The 19,995-nt window shown below is 31.4% G+C and overlaps 2 protein-coding genes across 5 annotated transcripts; both read left to right on the forward strand.

Annotated features, from left to right (window-relative positions):
* The first annotated feature begins 3,353 nt into the window (after positions 1–3,353).
* On the forward strand, positions 3,354–5,701 carry LOC105322823 (perlucin-like protein). The gene is made up of 6 exons (XM_011421724.4): positions 3,354–3,447; positions 3,592–3,752; positions 3,897–3,959; positions 4,738–4,805; positions 4,889–4,979; positions 5,338–5,701. Exons 2-6 carry the CDS (start codon positions 3,629–3,631, stop codon positions 5,568–5,570), a joined length of 579 nt encoding a protein of 192 aa, XP_011420026.3. The 5' UTR covers positions 3,354–3,447; positions 3,592–3,628; the 3' UTR covers positions 5,571–5,701.
* A 3,195-nt stretch (positions 5,702–8,896) lies between these two features.
* Positions 8,897–17,653, forward strand: LOC105322824 (hepatic lectin). 4 transcript variants are annotated; one of them, XM_066067089.1, is made up of 7 exons: positions 8,897–9,059; positions 9,244–9,306; positions 11,195–11,257; positions 12,117–12,170; positions 12,357–12,427; positions 13,647–13,722; positions 14,176–17,652. In XM_066067089.1, exons 1-7 carry the CDS (start codon positions 8,936–8,938, stop codon positions 14,388–14,390), a joined length of 666 nt encoding a protein of 221 aa, XP_065923161.1. In that variant the 5' UTR covers positions 8,897–8,935; the 3' UTR covers positions 14,391–17,652. The 4 variants fall into 4 exon arrangements, with proteins under 4 accessions (XP_065923161.1, XP_065923164.1, XP_065923177.1 ...); XM_066067092.1 differs by lacking the exon at positions 12,117–12,170 and having other exon boundaries at positions 14,176–17,653; XM_066067105.1 differs by lacking the exon at positions 11,195–11,257 and having other exon boundaries at positions 14,176–17,653.
* Positions 17,654–19,995: the final 2,342 nt, after the last annotated feature.

The following is a 19,995-nucleotide window of genomic DNA, read 5'->3' on the forward strand; positions in this document are numbered from 1 at the left end:
AACGTATCTCGTGTACCGTGTTTGTTATATTAAAGGGACGGAAGAGTGGCAAATAGAACAGCATTCAGAGAGTTTGTCTACAATAAATCCCAACTCCACTATTCGCTGTCCCTGTCGCCAACTAATCTCTGTTGTATCGTGAACATGGTCAATCTGTCTATCTAAACTATCACTGGATGCGTAATTGTTTTCCTTGCTATCTTCAACTACCGGTAAACACTCATCAGTGTTAGAGTCATTATCAGCATGATCACACAGCTTAGATGAATATGAGTGGTCATTAATAATCTTTCTTACGTTGTTTGCTTTAAATACGTCGATTCTTTTCTTTTTGGAAGCTGAAATAAACCTACCAGTCGATGTAGAACGATGCCACTTCATCTCTCATACTTTCTGTTTACTTCGGAAACGCTGTTTTTATTACTCTAATATACTAAAGAGTTCGTGTTACGGGAGATAACTCACAATTAGAAAAAAAACCCTCAAGATTGGTAACTGAAATTCGATGTATAAAAGAAAAAAAAAAGCAGGAACTGATTTTTTATTTCCGGAATACTTCGTTGCCAATGCCCTAAAGCCTAAGCAATTTTTTACCACTGTAATGTAAAAGCGTTTTTCTTATTTTTTTCAGTAATTTCGCATTTGTCCTCATTGCGCCTGTCCACAGATGCCAGCAACAATGGCGTTGGTTGGATGTTTGATAGAGAACGGTTTTTTGGGGGAATTTTATGAAATTTTCTGATTATTTAAATTAACCATATGTTACAACTAAACTTCCAATCACCTTTCTCAAGTTTGACAACTTTATGTCCTCGGGTGCAGGAGCAGGCACACCTGAAAGATATCTCTTTTAAAACATTTTTTTAAGGTAGCAAATACAAATTACTTACCCAAAGGACAAGTGCAGATATACAGCCTTTCGTAGACTTGAATCCAAAGGATATGTACAAGGAACAATGGCGTAGATTACAATATCTTGCCGAACGTTTCTGGAACCACAGGAAGCAAGAGTACTTGCACCCTTTACAACCTAGAAGGAAGTGGCAGTATGACCAAACTAACTTGAATCCTGGTAACATTGTCTTGCTAAAGGATCCCGAGAGTCACAGAAACAACTGGCCGCTTGGAATGGTGGAAAACGCTATCTGTGGAAAAGATGGTCGCGTTCGAAAGGCAGAGGTACGCATCACCAAAAATGGCCTGTCAAAGATTTATACAAGACCGATGACCGAACTTGTTCTTCTTTTGAGTGTCAACGGAGACCATAAAGACACCTTAACAGTGACAGAGAATAACGTGTTCTATATGTGTGTTATATTGGACTGTAACGTAACATGTTTGTATGAGTTGTGAAATAATAATTGTCAAGTGCCACATGTAATTCATTGTTTACATCCTATTACATTTGCACCTTGCTGATTTCGTGCAACATAGCTGTTATAGTATGCACCTTGTTGATTTCGTGCTACATAGCTGTAATAGTTTGCACCTTGTTGATCTCGTGCTACATGGCTGTAATAGTATTACACCTTATTGATTTAGTGGTACATTGTTGTAATAATTGTAGTGATATCTTGTAAGATATCAGGCGGGGAGTGTGCTGCCCCATGCCGGAGTATTTCCGGAAATACAAGTTATTGGTCCTACTTTTACCTTACTTAAAGCAAATCAGGCAAGAATATTTTGCCATCCTTTTTGGACAATTATTCGAACTGTGAACTCCATAGAAGATATAAAGGACAATGATGACAAAGTTTTGTTTTTTAACGGACTTTCAGATTGTGACACATACAAAGCATTATTTGATGGCGTAATACAACAAGAGCAAACAAAATTGTTTTGGATTCTTCTGGTGTGAAAACTGATGCAAAGAAAGGGAGAGCAAAATTTAGGATGCTTTTTATGGTAATATATATTTATGATAATCTCCTTTTCAGAATTTTTTGGTAGCATTCTGTGTATTGTTGATAAAGTTTTGTAAAATTGAAAGAAAACTGTGTGTTGTTGGTAAACTTGTGTAAAATTGAAAGAAAACTGTCCTTACCGTCAAACATCATTCTTAATTGCTTTCTGCACCAGTGACACAAGGTCCAAACTCAACACAAAACTTTCTGTTTGACCGCTGCTCTACCTTAACGTCCAAATTCATTACGCCCTCAGTGTGAAATAAACAAATCTTGATAAAAATCGCATCTGGTTTCCGTATCTAAGATAAAAAATATATCTAGCAAAACGATGTTATAATAAAGTATGAAAATGACGTAAAAAATCTAATTTGATTTCCCATTGGCACTTATGTTTGTCATTCCGTTATTAAATACGTAGTAGTCATATTACATTACTCACTGATGTTCTGACTACCTCTGCCATCAATTCATCTAGAAATTGATTTGCTGCTATTAAGTGTAAGGGGCTATTCGATTTTTATGCCATTTTTTTAACAAGTCAAAGAGAAAGAAAAAGCAGAGTGTCTCAATTCCAAACAACGCCCGTATATATAGTCCGTAAATGTACATGTCTGATGTAAGAGTCGATATCATGACGTACAATGTAAATAGTGAAAAAAAAAATGTTAAATAACTGTTGTGCATTTAATGTAGCTGCTTCGAATTAGAGGTTCTGCTTTGAAGATTTATTCTCGGTTTTAAATACATTTCAAACAAACTAACCTTTCACATTTTTTTCTAATTAGTTTATTTTACCAACAATGAAACACACATTCCAAAGTAGATTTGAAATAACTTTCAAATACTAGTAATTAAGTACATGTCGTTTGAATTGTGAATTAAGAAATAAATAAATGTAATGATGTTAAGCACATTTTCGTTATACTTCTCTAAAAAAAGAAAATAAAATAAAACAAACACCTAATTAGTGAAAGAATTATGTCTGCTTTAAAAATCAAAACAAATTCACGCAGAAATAAATTTTTAGAATGAGATCAAGGTTGTTAAAATTTATACCTCTTTTTTTTATTAAATTTCATCAGCTTGATAAAGGGAAAGAACATAAATGTTCTGTGTTAATATATTCATAAGACATTTACACCAATGCCATACATGTAATGCGCCAGATAAAATGAACTTAATAATGTATTTCCTTCTTCATCGGGAGCACACAATGTTTTGTTTGTCATTTACCAACCACTTAATCTTGCAAAGCGTTACAGTATATACTACAGGTTGAGGGATGCTAAATCTAATTAAAGCATCTGTGGTTTATACACATTGTGTTAAGTGCCTAGCCACCATCAGATCTTAAAGGGCTTTTAACCTTTGTATTTTGTTTCCATGTCAGTGTTATGAAAATGACCGTGTTCCCCTCTTGAATCCACTCGATTTTATAATTAAGACCTTAATATGTAAGAATAAGACAGAACAAATATCATTATTTTAGATAAACGTCCTAGCCGTTTATGTGCATTATAACCCAGAGCAGGCTCGCATGGTATGTGTGTAATTAAACATTAAGTATTCATGCATGTATATACATTGATTATCATTTTAGTATTGCGTTAACCCCTTTTATGACAGCTTCGACTAAAATGTGTAAAAAATGAAAAAAATACATGTTTTTGGTTCTTTTCTTCAGCTAATAACCACGGGTTGCAATCTCATAAATCCTAATAATGATTTATGTCATACTTTTTATCATCACCCTTATTGGTGACAATATTGGTCAAATCATTTACGAGAACATGGGGGATGACAAATCTACTGATGCAATGAAAACCTGTTACAAGGAATTTCATAGTAAGTAAGTAAGTTTAGTAATAAAACACATATTATGGCATGAACAAGTCTGACCTTATCTTATAATGAATTAAAAACTATACGTATTCAAAATTCGGCTCAAAGCAAGATACGTGTATAAAAAAATGTTTGTTTTATTTACAGAAAGAGAACTGTTTCTTGAAAACCAAGTTAACAAATTAACAAAGGAGGTGAAGTCCATAAAAGGTATATAATTTTGTTAATACCTGGTTATGATTACAAATCATTTGACATTACGATCATAAAATTCTAGACATCAATATGATGTTCTGGTTTTTTTTATCAGGTATACCAAGTTTTTAAATGGTATTATTTGCAGCCATGTCAGTTCTATAAGGATTCCCTATCAGCTTGAATATTATAAACATATTTATAGGTTGCATGAATTATAACATTCATATCAAGAATCACTCCATTATGACCCCACTTACAAGTCGTAAGATTAAGAGCGTTTGGTGGTCGTAGTCATTTTTAGACTTTGACCGGTTTTAGACGGAGCGTTCTGTATAAAAATATAGAACAGTGCCAAAATAGAAAAATGTGAACTTTATGATCTTAATAACAGTTTATTTCAGGCAGATCTTATGGTTAATTTGTTCACAATCTAGCACGAATCATAACACAAGTGTTCTTATGTGACCAACTTATTTTTTTTACTTCTCCGATTTCAGTCCGACTGATTTAATTGTATGATTCGCATTTTTTTAAGTTCAATTTTTAAAAGTCTTTTTAAAGTAACTCTTCCTTTAATTTAATAAAAAAGGAAACAAAGACAAATAAATCCCCTTCCAAAATTAAAAGAGAAAAAAGAGAAAAAGCACCATTTTTTAAAAATCTGGTCATTGTACTTTGCTTTAAAGGAAGTTATGCACACTGTAAATATGTACTACATGCTAATGAACAGTATGTTTATAGTTTGACAACCCTTTTTTTTAATGACAAAAGAATTTTGTTTTCTTTCAAGGATGGACTGTGTTCATGAACTCAGAGTATTGGTTGGGTCGCAATGAGGTTACTTGGGATAAAGCCAAGGTAACAGTGAACGGTCTTTGGTGTTTGATGCATTTCAAATGAAAATTGAATAAGAATTGTTTTTATTTCATACTTTTCCCTAGTTAAATTGCATGGCAGAGGATGGTAAATTAGTTGAAATTGAATCAGATGCAGAAGATACCTTCGTTCGGGCTTTAGCTATGGAGTTAACAAGTAAGATTCCAAGTACATGATTTATGATTAAAATGAAACAATGTCCTTACTCGCAAAAATTGAATTATGATTTGTTTCAATGAAATTAAAAAGATACTCAGTTTAAGCAACATCTTTACTGTATATATTAAAGTACTTAGTAAACATCCTTAACTATAATTATCTTGAGTTTCTAAGAAATAAACAATACATATGAAAATTACTTCAAGCAGTTACTCATATCTGTATATATGAATCTTTTACTTTTTTTCTAACAAAAACAAAAAAAACCAAAAAAAAAAAAGGCAAGAAAAAAGGCATGTCTTAAATATAAATATCGTTACCATATATAATGATCTGATATTAACTTTGTATGTAGAGACAGTCTGGCTAGGAGGAACTGACGTCGGGACAGAAGGGCGATGGGTGTGGGGGTCCGACAAATCCCCATTTACATACAGCGCATGGAACAGAGCCAAAGGACAGCCGAATAACTACAATAATCAGGACTGTCTCAGTCTTTATCGTCCATACAACCTAACGTGGTGTGATGAGAAATGCGAAACAAGATACCAATACATCTCCGAAAAGGGGATTGCTCAAGATTCATAGAAAGCAAACATCTTCTGTTCGACAAAGATTGTGTTCATCATGTTTTGTTTGTTTTGATTTGGGTTTTTTTTTCACAAGTGTTTTTGTCGTCTTGCTTTAAACATTGACATGTTAATTAAAAGTGACGGTCTTAAAAATGTCTTTTAATTCAAAATAAACTTTAAAATATATTTACACAACTGTGTTTTTTTTTCTCATTTTATACTAGACACTAACACTGTTTTTGGGTTGGCAACTCATATATAACAAATATCTTAATGCATATTCACTATATCTCTGCTTCAAAGCATATTTACTGTTTTATAATTGTATGGCTGTCAGTGTTTCTGTCTGTATGTCTGTTTGTTCGTAAAATATATCCGTCACATTTTTCTCAAACAAACACAGATATCAGAAGGTTAACGAAATGACTTAGGTGACCTAAAATACAAAGCCTAAATGGCGTAACAAACGTATTTACTTTGAAAATGTGCTTATAAGAATGCAAAAAAAATGTTTTTTGAGTATTTTACAACGCATTATTTCATGCAAAAATATAATTAAAAGTACAGTTAAACTCGGTTATAGCGAAATCCTAGGACCAAATGATTTATTTTGTTATATCCGTTAAACAAATTCGTAAAAAAACTATAGCAAATTCACTATATACATGTTTTCTTCACCAAACTAATTTTTACTAATTGAGGCTTAGAATAAAGATATATTACTTTGATACATATAATGATTGGATTGTGAGTCGAAAAATGTATATGAAAATATATTCATTTAAACTATCATGTTAAAGAGTAATTTTTTAAACTGTAAAGAAATCCGTTATAAAAGTGTGAGCTTCCGTTATTATTAACATCTACGGGACTCAAAATCAGTTCGCTATATCTGTAAATTCGTTAGATCCGAATTCGTTATAGCCGTAACATTTTTCAAAGTTGTGTTAAGAATTTTACCGAGGGCTCAAAAAAAATTCGCTACATTCGTGTTCGTACTAAACCACTTTTACTGTAAAATTAATAAGCAATAAAATCCGTTTTATAGTAGTGGGAAAAATCAATTTAGAAAGGACAAAACCCACTGCAGTGAATGGACTTTTTTCTTAACTTCTCAACGTCATTTCGTAATTCACCAACTACTTCCAATTTAAGCGATTTCTTCACGGTTAGGGGCAAAATCTACTTATGGCCTTGTGAGCTCCTTAACATAAGATTATATGAATCGAAATCTTTGAGTCATGCCGGATATTAAACTTTCTATATTTATTTTCTATTCAATGGTATGACTTCTGTCTACTCTGAAATCTACTCGACTTACAATACACATTTTAATTTTAGCTCACTCGGGTCAAAACTTTTCATCCTAACTAGGCAGAACTACTGAACTTCAGATTCGACCTTTTGTTATATATCCATAAAGAAATTGTTTCTCGTATCGTACTTAAATTTATCGCCAAACGAATAAGTAGAGTACAGAAAATCTCACTTGGTTATTATATGATTAGGACAATAATTGAATAAATGTTATATATAAGGATTTAATATAATCGATGCACAGGTAAATAAGTTATCGTGTCAATTTTTGTTCTCGGATTTAATTATTAATCACTATATTCATTAACAATTAGTTGATAAAATTACTGAACTCTAAAACTTCGATTTATTTTTTTAACTTCTATTCTTATATATGGATGCTATAAGATACGATAAAATAGAATTTTGCTTATCTGTAGTAAACGATGCAGGATAAATCATATAAGATTGGATTGTTCTGTTAACTTTCACGATAGCAGCACTGTATTTGTTTCCAAATACCAGTACATGTATTATCAGAATTACCGTTTTTTTCCCTCTTGAATCCAATCAAGCTACAATGCATTCTGTTATAATTATGACAAATATATATTAGAACGAGTCGGGTAAAAAAGAATTTTTTAAAAACTAAGCTGAACTTCTGAGCCGTTTATGCCCACTCTAACATAGTAAGTTGCATGCTATGTGTTGTATCGTACATTCACCTTAGTTTTAGCACTTTGTTTATCCATTTAATGCTTCAATTACGTTTTCACAAAAACTACCATAATGAATCTAAAAGCCACGGGTTGCAATATCATATATTCTAATCATACCCTTTTATTAAAACTGCATTGGTGTACCATTGGACAATGCTTTTACAAGAGAACAGGACATGAACAATCAATAGATGCAATGCAATAACTGTTACATGAAATGTTATATTAAGTAAGTGTAATATTAAGACATCATATTTGGCTCAACCGAGGCTCAACTTTTTTCATAATGAATTGAGAGAAAATAGGTCTAAATAATATAATAAAAAATAAAGTATTATTAGTGTATGTCATCTATGTACGAATAAGTACAGCTACTAAGTGTAAACAACATCAAATATCTGTGTAATATAGAATATTTATTTATAAAGCCCTTACTCTCAAAACACTCAAAATGGTTTGAACTACACTGTGTCATTTGCTGATCCAAGTTGTTATTGCTATTGATACTTACACATTATCTATGTGTGTGTTTTAGAAAACAGTTATATACATGCATTTTTACTCTTTTCATTAACTATGTCATTCTCCAGTTACAATTCTGTAAACATATGAGTTTGTATGTACGTTAGTGACAAAATTTGAAAAGACTGACTGCCTATTTTTGCCTGCATTTTTTTAACATTGTTCACCATTATACATGCAATACAGAAATTGAAGTTCATTCTTAACTCCAAAGAAAATTAGCATTCATTGACAGCAAACGTCGCACCATTGTAATATATTTATTGGGAAACTCAACCCCATTCAGCTCTAAACTCGCTGACATGAATGGGAATATCTGAACTTTTCAACGTTATTTCATCATTCACTCACCACTTCACCTACTTCTTTATAGAAACGAGGCTTAATGTAGTTGTAACATTATTGCCTCTTAAAACTACTTGACTCGAAAAGTTCAGATTAAGGCGGCGTGTTTTTTTTAGTTTTCTATTAAATGTATAACCTTATGACCTCTTAAAGCTACGTGACTCGAAAGGTTTAGATTATGGCGGCGTTTCTAACTTTTCTATTTAATTTTTTTTTCACTGTTATCAAAATGGCTCTTAGATCTTCTTGACCTACAAAACTTGACAACAATAAAATCATATAACTCAAACAAATTACACTTCATCATAACTAAGATATCCTTAGCAGGTTTACATGCTATGCTTTTTATTGTGATATTCTTTTTATAATCTGTTGATCTTAGTATATTTTTCAAAATTTATAGAAATTTCTACCATAATGTGTAAAGTGGAACAATTTGGTATTTTTTTCCATTGCAGATAAAATCCACCCACTGGTTGCAGTATCTTATTTCTTTGGAATGATTTATACCGTCGTCTTAATCATCACTTTAATTGGTGAAAGCATTGGTCAAACCATTTACAAGGACAATGGGGATGACAATCCAATTAATGGACTGCAATTTGACATCGATATATTTCATTGTAAGTAATACTAAGACTTACAACATTTTTGGGGCCAAACTTTAGGTCGAGTTCTGTAGCAGTGAACAAATATGCAATTTAGGTTTTATTTTTTTTTTCTTTTATTTTAGCGTATTATACAAAGAAACACCTTTTACTAAAGTCGTATACATGAATATTTATATTTTTTTAAAATGTATATTAGACAGAGAATTATATTTGGAAGACAAAATAAAGAGTTGTAACCAGGAAGTAAAATCCTTGCGAGGTAAGTACACAGATAAGTATAATCTCAACCGAAACATAGAAGGTCGAAATGAATTTAACATATAAAAGACAGACAATAGTGCATGAATTTGAATTGAATGTGACAGTAGATCATGCAGTCATTCATTCTTTATAAGCACAGGATTAATTAAGGTCAAGATCTAGTAAATGAAAGGTGCCTACAGGTTTATGAAATTCAAGATATAAATTCCTTTAATGATGCTTTATAACAATAACTTTTTTTCATAGGGTGTACCGGGCCTTAAATTTTTGGTAATCACAATAAAAAAATTTAAACAAGCTCTTGACTTCCTCTTTAAAATGATGTCAAATTGAATAAAGGTACCGGGATTACTTTTCCCATGATTAAATATACAATGTCAAAATATTGTTTGATTTTCTACATAATTCCTTTAAAGCTGTAAAATACGGGAAAAGATTCATCAAATCAATTATGACGTCATAATGGTTCTAGCACCAAAAAGACACTCTGGAATCATTTACTAGATCTTGACCTTAAACAGAAGGTATAAATTAACTTCGAAAAGTAGTATGAGAGATTACTAAAAGTTAGATACATTGTAAATTGCATGGATACATTATTCAGTCTACTTTCTGGACCGTTCAATTAGCATTCAGTCAAAAGAGTAACTGAGTTTCATCCTCAGAATGACATTAATACGAGAAAAAGTTTAGGAAGCAAGAATTATTGCAGACATTACTAAGAAATTTTAAAATGTTTGTACGATGAGAAGCTTAATAAATTTTAACAGTCTTTACAAAAGATGGTTAATTTGAATATGCTCACATCCTTATGAATATAAAAAAAACCAAAACAACAGATATGGTACTAGTGTGTTATCCACTACTTAATTATATTTATTTCTATTTGCGTTACGTAATGAAATCTTAACACAAGGAAGTAAACGAATATCCGAGAGATATTTATTTTCCTTTTAAAATGATTACATTTAAGAGGCTGACATTCAACCAAAGTTGATAGAATATATGCATATAGTTAAAACGTTTTATACACTTTCTACCTTTATATCATGTTTTATATGTAAACATTGTAAAATACAATTTTTTGGCATTTTTAAAGAATGGTTATCTTTGCATCTTTAACTAATATATTTGTAAGAAAATATCCAAAAGAAACATATATACTGAACATTTAAAACTTCAACTTTTCCAATAGACTTTGTTGTGAATTTTAAAACGTGATAATTTTTTTTACATATACTACATGTACAGATCTTTAATATTAGACAGAACAGTACACTTAAAATCACACAAATCCTTAGAAATCAAATATTTGAAATCAATTAAATATGCAGTATGATTAATTGATTGAAACCCTTGGTACATTACATGTATTAACTGAAATCAAGCGCGACAACTCTTATTGACACTTAATACCGTTAGTCTATATAAACTTTTAATTTAAGAAGTTATGTCATATTCAGTTGCACACGATTGTATTGATCGACATGTGGACTAGAATTGACTGCTGTAGAAATATGATTTCTTTTCTTTATTTTCGCGGACACACTGTATTACATTGTTAGTAAGTAAAGTAAAGTCAACACTAATGAAATGGCGTATCATGGTAGATATTTATTTATATAGTTGACCTAGTACAGACAAGCTCGTCAAATTCTTGATTTGGTTTGAGTATTTGTATTATGTTTTAAAATTTTTTGGGTTTTTTTGTTTTTGTTTTTTGCTTTGTTTTTTTTTTTGGCTTTTTTTTCGGTTTTTTTGGAAGGGGGGGGGGGATGGGGTTCTTAAATTAAATCTGTATAAGATCAGTTGATGCTTAATATATTTGTATTGTACACGGACACATGAAATAAATGATATTTCTTAATCACATTTTCTTTTCACAGATAGAGACGTGCAATTGCAGAAACAAATGAAGAATTTAAAAGATCAAAATAACTTGATTAGAGGTATTTTACTTTGAACAAGCAATTCAGATTTTCTCACTGGGAACATTTTCTATAGTTTACGATTTCACAATCATATGTAAATACTAAACTTAATAAATACAATACGGTGGTTTCATCAATATTCGTTGAATATCAATTTTCGTGGATTTCGTTTTTAAGTTGATCCATGAAATGAAATGTTCATTGAAATGTAATTTCTATTAACATTTTGAATTGATGGGGTCATTGGCCACGAATTTACGTATCCTTGAAACTGTGATTTTCACTTTATACATGAAAATTGATACCCTTGAATATTGAAGAAACCACAGTACTAGCAAATAAATATAAAACAAAATTAATTATTTTGTGCTGTACATTTGTATATGTTACATTCTTACAACACCGATCAGACCCAACCTTACAGAAATTAAACCCAAACAAAACCATGGGTTTCTTTTCTAAGTATACTAAGTCTACTACATTGTACGAGAGTTAACCCTACACGTAATTTAACCAAAAATGGGCCCAGAGAGTAGAACCCGATCAGCAGTATTGCCCTTAAAGCAGATGCCACATGTGTGTTTGGAATATTCATGTGCAAGAGTTACAGGCAGTAAGGTGGAAAAAATAAATTACTTCAGAACGTTAAGTGGTCCCCAAAATTCGAAGTAAACTCCGGGTGGACACACATTCTTTAACAAAGTAGACCCAGAGCAACTCCAAATAAACCCCGAAAGTAAACCTAGTTGGGGTCTACTCTGGTGTTAGATTGTGTCAAATCGGTGCAAATATGTGCATAAACTGATTTTTTTAAGGATGTATCCTCATTGTTACTGAACGCATTTATAAGTACATACTGGTTTTTCCTTCTTTTTAGAAACAGATGACATTTTACAATTTCAACTTAGATGTAAAAATGAAACAGGAACATGCAAGTCATTCATGTTGATATCTATCTATCTATCTATGTATCTATCTATCTATCTATCTATCTATCTAATTCACAATATAATATTAATGTATAATTTTTTTTAAAAGATCCAATATCAAAATACATATAATGTAACATGTGTCTGTTGTTCGAGAACAATATGAACTAACGCTTACATAATTTCAGATCAAGAGAGAAGGGTTGCAAATGCCCAGTATTGCTTTATGAAATCTTCTTTCACGTGGAATGCAGGCAAGGTATTTAAACTTTAACATTTAATGCCAAACTGTCAACAAGTTACACTTTGTACTGTTATACGTGTTAATATAAATGTACAAACATAAACTCATTGTAGGTTAGGAAAAAAATCTTAAGGACCAAACGGAACAAAAACTACTTTTTCAAAAAGTGTATAAACTATAGCATTTAGAGGTGATGGAGAAGAATAATAAAAAAAAATAAATAGAAAATTGTAAATTTACTTAAAGTATTCATTATCAATTAAACATTTTTATATAATTTTTTTTTTTTATCTTAATCTATATTTGCTGATTAACCAAAAACACACCATATAACTGGATGTAAGGTGTTTAATTTTGCAATTATGTTGATTAAGATGTCATTTAGATACAGAGATCCACTTTAAAAAGGCTGACGTCCAACAAAAGAGTGCATTTCTTAAATCATCAATATTATTATATACATGTAACTATAATAAACATATTTTCAGAATAACGTCGATGAAAATATGCTTTCCAAGGGCATTAATAATAATGATAAGAAAAGCTGTATGACAATTCTAATTTGTCTTAATTAAATAAAACTATATGCAATATGCACAAAGAACATTGAAACAGTCACATTACCAGCTTCATATTTCGATTACTAGTTCTCGCTAAAAATGTTAATTGTATTTGTTTTTTAATTTGCGTCGACCTCAGTGCAAGATACACATGTATTTTGCCAAATTCAATATTAGGAGATTGACACTGTTTGCGTTATTACTACATTGTATGTTGATTAAACAGCCCAAATACATTTTTACCGCTTTTTTTTACTCTCAAGTGATGCAGCGGTTTCTAAAATCTAAAAAAAAAAATACTTTATCCTCGCCTTGACGTTGCATTGTCGTATCTTCCGTTATTAAGAGTTTTTGACCTATTAGTAGATATATCATGAAACTTTTACATGTTACCTGCTTCACTCACGCTAAACAATTGATAGCATTACTGTAACGTCTTGTGTCTTTTATTAGTATTATGAATATTAAAAATATTTCTCTATTGACGAAGTAAAAAAAAAAGAAAATAGGTTCGAAAAGAAGGAACTTTAAAAAACAGTATCTGTAACAATTTGTCCTCTGAAATTGTATTTAAAGCTTTTTAACATCTAACTTCTGCTTTGATATTGAATAAACAAAGGCGTCATGTTGTGTTTATTAAAAGTATAGATATGAATACGATTTTTGTTTTACAGACAAAATGTCAATCATTAAAATCGTATTTACTTGAGATCAACTCGGAGGCAGAACAAAACTGGCTAATGGATAAAGGTATTTTGTATTTTTTTTAATCTTAATTCATTTACACAATATATTGTAAACACGAAGTAACCACCCAACACCATCCTAAAACTTTTTTTTTTTTATTTTGCAGTAAGCTTGTTACTAAAACATTCCTAAAAAGATAATGGATTTAATGTCATTATTACATATTTAGATTTATTTTATTTCAATGGTGATGTCATTAATATTCTGACAATTTTTTTTTTTTTTTTTTAATGCATCATTATGATCGTGGTTGAAGTAAATTTTAAACATTACTTACAACATTTAAACAATGTATATGTACCGACAAGTTCATTCTATTAGATTTTTTGAAGAAAATGGTATAATCTAGCTAGAACAACATTATTACAGATATCACGCACTGTACCTCATTTATTTAGTAGACTGACTTTATGTTTGTTACACATACTTTTAATGTTTTCTTTTTTTAAAATAAAGTTTCCACAGGCAAATGGTGGACCGGGGGAATTAAACACCCACAATATGACGACTGGGTGTGGGATCACTCGGGCAATGACTTAACCTACAGGAACTGGTATCCGAATCAACCAAACGGTGGCAAAAGCGAAGAGTGTATGTTGTCAGAGGATGGTTCGTGGCATGATTATCCGTGTGATTTTAGGTTTAAAATAATTTGCGAGAGAGGAATGTGAGATGTTTACGTGTCAATTGTGATACCTATGCTTAAAAATAATCAACATTTCAATCTAACTATATAACGTTGAACCCAGTTCACGAAGTTTGTGAGGAGGTTAATACATTCGTGTTTTCATTGTTCAATTAACTGTTATTAAAAATGCAGTGCTGCTATCATGAACGTTGACAAAACAATCCTATCCTTTATCCTGTATCCTGCATCCACCCTTCAAAAAAGGTCATCATATCCTATGCCATAACATCCATATTTAGGTATGAAAGTTAAAAAATTGCAATTTAAGAAAAATCATATATTATTAACTGTCTTTCGACTTTTGCAGTTAAAGAAACGTCTAATTAATATAACAAAATCGAAAATCTTTAAAATGAGGTAACTTATTTGCATCGGTGATATAAAATCGTACGCGGAGTGTACTGTGGTTTCATTAATATTCAAGGGTATCAATTTTCGTGGATAAAGTGACAATTACAGTTTCAAGGATACGTAAATTCGTGGCCAATGGCCATATCAATACAAAATGTAAATAAAAATTGCACTTTTATGGACGTTTTATTTCGTGGATCAACTAAGCAACGAAATCCACGAAAATTGGTATTCAAAGAATATTGATGAAACCACAGTACTCAATTACATAAACAAACAAGTAAGAGATTAAAGCTTTTTTTTATATCATATATCTAAAATAATGATTAAAAAGGATATAAAGAACTTCTATATATTGCTTGAATCTTGTTACGGTACTTTTTATTGCTTGATATAATATACAGGAAAATTATCGTTAATCGGCTGATTCGGTCGCCGATAAATGTAAACACGATTTAGAAAAGCAGCACATTATAAATTAAAACTTTGCATTTGTTGCTGATTCATTTGAATCTATTGATAAAACATAAATTCGTACGCATCTGTTGGTTTGCTTACATTTTTTAATTTGATATGTTCAGTTTATTTTCGGGTTTTATACATTCTAGTGATCGGACAACGAAGAAATTATATGAAACGTGATAAGTACACAGAAACAACGGGCGTTTCTTGTTAAAGCTGACATGAATTCTTAAAAGCATTTGGTCGCCATGTTAGTTTCGATCGCTCCTCTACTGCCACTGGGGTATAAATACCGGTCGAGAAAGTTACGATCGGCTGCTTTCCGATCGAGGCATTCAGGTTGTACGGACTTCTTAATGCATAAACTACACATTGTAGTAAAATGTTTGTAATAAAGAATAAAGGAAACAACAATCAATAAAATACAAAATATATTTATTCTTTGAGAGAATTTCCAAGGAACTAGTATCTGTATTATTTTGCACAGATAGTGCTGCCTTACTTCAAATGCACATCAAACACGTGTGTCGTTGATACAGAGTGCACAACGTCTGCATCTTATTTGAAAACACCGGCGGCACTACATCCAATCCAGTAGCTAAATGATAGTAAATCCAAGAAAGTAACAACGTAACAGTGACTCTTTTCCATCGGTTCTATAAAACGCTCCGTTTCCATGCGATCATATATTGACATTGCTCGATCACCCACAGCGTGTAGTTGCGCATGTGCAATGTTATAACATAAACAGGAAAAGGGTCAACAATTATTGAGGATTTTTGAAGTTTATATGCCTGGATTTCGGTATGTCTTGTTTCGTCGTTCATTGGATATATTCCTTGTCAGTGCAGTGGTTGTCATATTATTTTTGTTCAAAACGTGTGTCTACTCGTCTTTTCGTCTAAGGTAACGTGTTCGGGTGTATGAAATACCTGAATGCGGTGAAGCATGAATTGTGCTCTCGGTCTTATATAGGGGGTGTGTAGCGATGAGCAGAACAATAGAAATCGGCAACTAATATGGCGGTAGTCGGAGATAAAAGGGAAATAATGCGTATCTATGAATTCATGTCAGCTTTAAGATACAAGGTACATACTTTTATGTCAAATTGGTCACAGACTGAATGTCAATGTTTTTATACTATTGAGGTTTTTAAATAAAGCAATAAGACTTTATTCATGTATTGATTTAACGCTGCATTTATCAGTCTAGAGTTTACTTTAACTCCATACTTACGCTGTATACGAGTTGACTAACATGTAGCGCATATCAAATTTCTTTACCGCTTGTTAAATATAAAACATTATATTTATCTAACAGTTTTAATTTGTATTACAAATTAAAATGATGTTGTAAAATAATGTATTTCTAAATTATTTTTAGTTTCGCAAAACCATTTTAAAATTTATACTCGATTTTGATTGGCAACAGGATCCAGGATAGGATAGCGTTTGACTTCATTATTTTATCATGTATCGTGCATCCTATCTGTATCAACTTCCAGGATAGCAGCACTGTAGCAGCATGCTTATAAGTACTATTACTAGCCCAATATGTATGCTGCTCGAATTCCTTGAAATATTTGTTTTTTTGTTTGTCCGACGCCTCCTATTTATCTGTAACCATCGACTCTTTTTGTGTTTGTGATTTCTGTATGTCTAGATGAGACGTTAATAAAGGTATGGTTTTTAAAATTTAACATAAATATACAGGTGCACTTCAAATACACTTACATAGTTTCTTGTTTTGAAATTAAATAAAATCAAGTCACAATAGTTAGTCAAATAGTATGTGACTGAAGACTACCTGAAGAATTACATGAATAGCTCTACGATATTCAGCTACTTTTCTAGAATGTTTTGTAAAGAATCACTTTACTGAATGGCGTAAGTTGCTGTGATCTCATCATGTCACTATCCCGGCTATTGATTTGTTTCTCAAATATTATGAATATCATCAGCAAGCTGCATTAATACATGTAACTGAAATATGCTACAATTTTTTTTATATCTGATGAGAAAATTGCTGAGTTCAAGGCAAAAGGATTAAAATAAAGTTTAAAAATTTTCAAGAAATGCAATTAAGAAATGCATTTAGAAATGACCAATATAATATCTTTTTGATTTTATTGTTAACCGTGTTGACCTTGTTTATATTTGTGTCAATCATGTTGTAGTCTTACATTAGAAATTAATTGTTAAATTGACTATTACAGAAAACTATAGCATATTATTGAAAAATGCGTGGGTAAAAGGGGTTCACAATTTTTTCATCAAGTACGTTTTTTTTAACAACAGATGTAGCTGAAGGTTCTTTCTTCTTGTTGAATTTTGTGTCGATCAACAACGTCGTTTTGTACTCTAGAATCCACTCAAGTCATGCACGGATCCAGAAAATTTTTCCAGGGGGGGTCCGAAGGATAATTGTGTTTGCCAGGAGGGGGGGGGGGGGGGGGGGGGGGGGGGTCCGAGGCATATTTTCGCGATAATTTTACTATGTAAATTTAATAAATTTTCATTTTCCAGGGGGGGTCGGGACCCCCCCCCCCCCCTAGATCCGCGCATGCAAGTTACATAATGAACAATAATAATTCGAATATATAAGTATAAAATGAAATATATAAAGCTTCAGTTATTCTATCCAAAATAACCACAGAGTCCAGACAATTTTTAGCATTGATCAACACAGTTTTTTTTATCATAGTTCATTATAACGCCCCTTAATATTATGAAATCATGACTTTCCTCATAATCATTCATTTCTTTTCATCAGTTTTCACTATGATAATAGTCTAGTGAATTACACGACAACCTCGAAACATGAAGACTCAATATGTAATTGACTGTTTAGATTAATTTTAATAATCTGCTCATTTTCGTGACTATTTTGATCGGTTAACGTTATATTAGGAACAATAAATCGGATGAAACCACACACGCCTGTTATGAAAAATGCTATAAAATTGCAAAATTAGATGTAGATTTTAGCAGGTTCCATCTATAGTGCATTGTTCGATGGAATGAGGATGGCAAGAGTGTTTTTGATATGAACTAAATGTATTAAAAAGTAAACGACAGAGACTTCGCCTTTTCTAATTGGACATCGTAGTTTTCTACCTTATATGACAATACCTATTGTGCCACATATCTGTCCTACAATGTACAAAGTTAAAGAAAATTTTTGTGTACATATAATAATAAAGATCGGTTTGTGTATGTTTTGATGTTGTTGAATATCTTGATATTATGATTTTTAACTCTCTATGAAAATGTTGGGGACTGAAACAGTAAAAGATGACATGAGTTCTCCGTTGGTCAGGCGCGGCACCAAGTTTTTATAAGTGGTATTCGACAGAACAAAAGCTGAAGGACTTGGACAGTTGACTTTTTAGATTTTTAAAAATTATACAATAAGTCCTTGCAAAATACCCCATATTTCATAAAAATATATATTTTAATATATTATTCCAGTGTCTCTGTCTTTGATAACACAAGGAATCGATAACACTAAGAATCAATTTTGTACTATTCAGTCCAATGACTTTAAACTTAACGATGAATGTTGGGGTACAGGCTGTACTTTGATAAAGAGCACTACATAATAACAGAATTATTCTTGCAATGACCTGTTTCACAAATTAATCGTTCATCTTGCGTTCACTGTTTACTTTGCGCTCCGTTTGCGCTTTGCGTACGCTCATCGTTCACTGTTCATTAGCGTTCACCACATTCCGTTCAGCGTGCGCACACCGTTTTTTCAGAGTGCGCTCATCGTACGCGCACCGTTTAAATGGGAAAGTAGAACGTTTCAAAGACTGTACTTTCCGCTGTGATGTCAGAATTCTTATAATGTTGAAAATTGAATTTATTGTTTTAGTTAACATTAACCACCCTTTGAAAACATATGATAGGAACTTATTTCTTAAGAGAAAGGAACACTCGTTCTTAAAACTGATGTGTTTTTGCGTATTTATGATCTCTATACATACAAAAAAAACCCCCAAAAAACCGAAACAAAAAAAAAACCAAAACAAATATTTTTAAAGGAAGTACAGGTACTTACTTGTAATTAATGTGTTTTTTTTTTGCCCTAAACATTGTTTTTAATACTAAGCAATCAAAGTGAATCGTTATGTTGATAACATTTATATTTTGCATATATGTGACGTCACTTTTATTTGCAACTTAAAACAGACCAAAAGCTTGAAGAAAATTCTACGAAACCGGAAGTGTACTTTATAATACTAAGCAAAGGTCAAGGTCTCGGGTCACAACCAGGAGACATCGTTTTTTAATATTTCAAATTTAAGTAAAAATCAGACATCCGAACGAAAAGACAAAAAAATTTGCTTATTTCATATAGCAATTACAATATACTGGGTGAACATTAATTTTGTTGAGTGCACACCGTCTTATCTGTATGTATGTCTTAAAAATATCTGAATTTGATTTTTAAAAAAATAATAACTTTATATCAAATATTAAGACCGTATATCTTATACACTGGCAATAATAAATAAATAAATAAATATATATATTATATATATATATATATATATATATATATATATATATATATATATATATATATATTCTCCTAAAACGTTAGGTATTATCAGTTTATCCTTTGGTAAAAATATCTACTATTGCTAATTCTAAAGTCATCTTTTAATTTCTAATCAATGAAAGCACACCATACCGTCATTAGGTACACGGCTAGTACTTAAGGAGGGTTTCACATTAAACAATAAAAAATATTTGATAAATAGTAAAAAC

Source organism: Magallana gigas, chromosome 1 (assembly GCF_963853765.1).
Source record: "Magallana gigas chromosome 1, xbMagGiga1.1, whole genome shotgun sequence".
In the NCBI taxonomy this organism is placed as follows: Eukaryota; Metazoa; Mollusca; class Bivalvia; order Ostreida; family Ostreidae; genus Magallana; species Magallana gigas.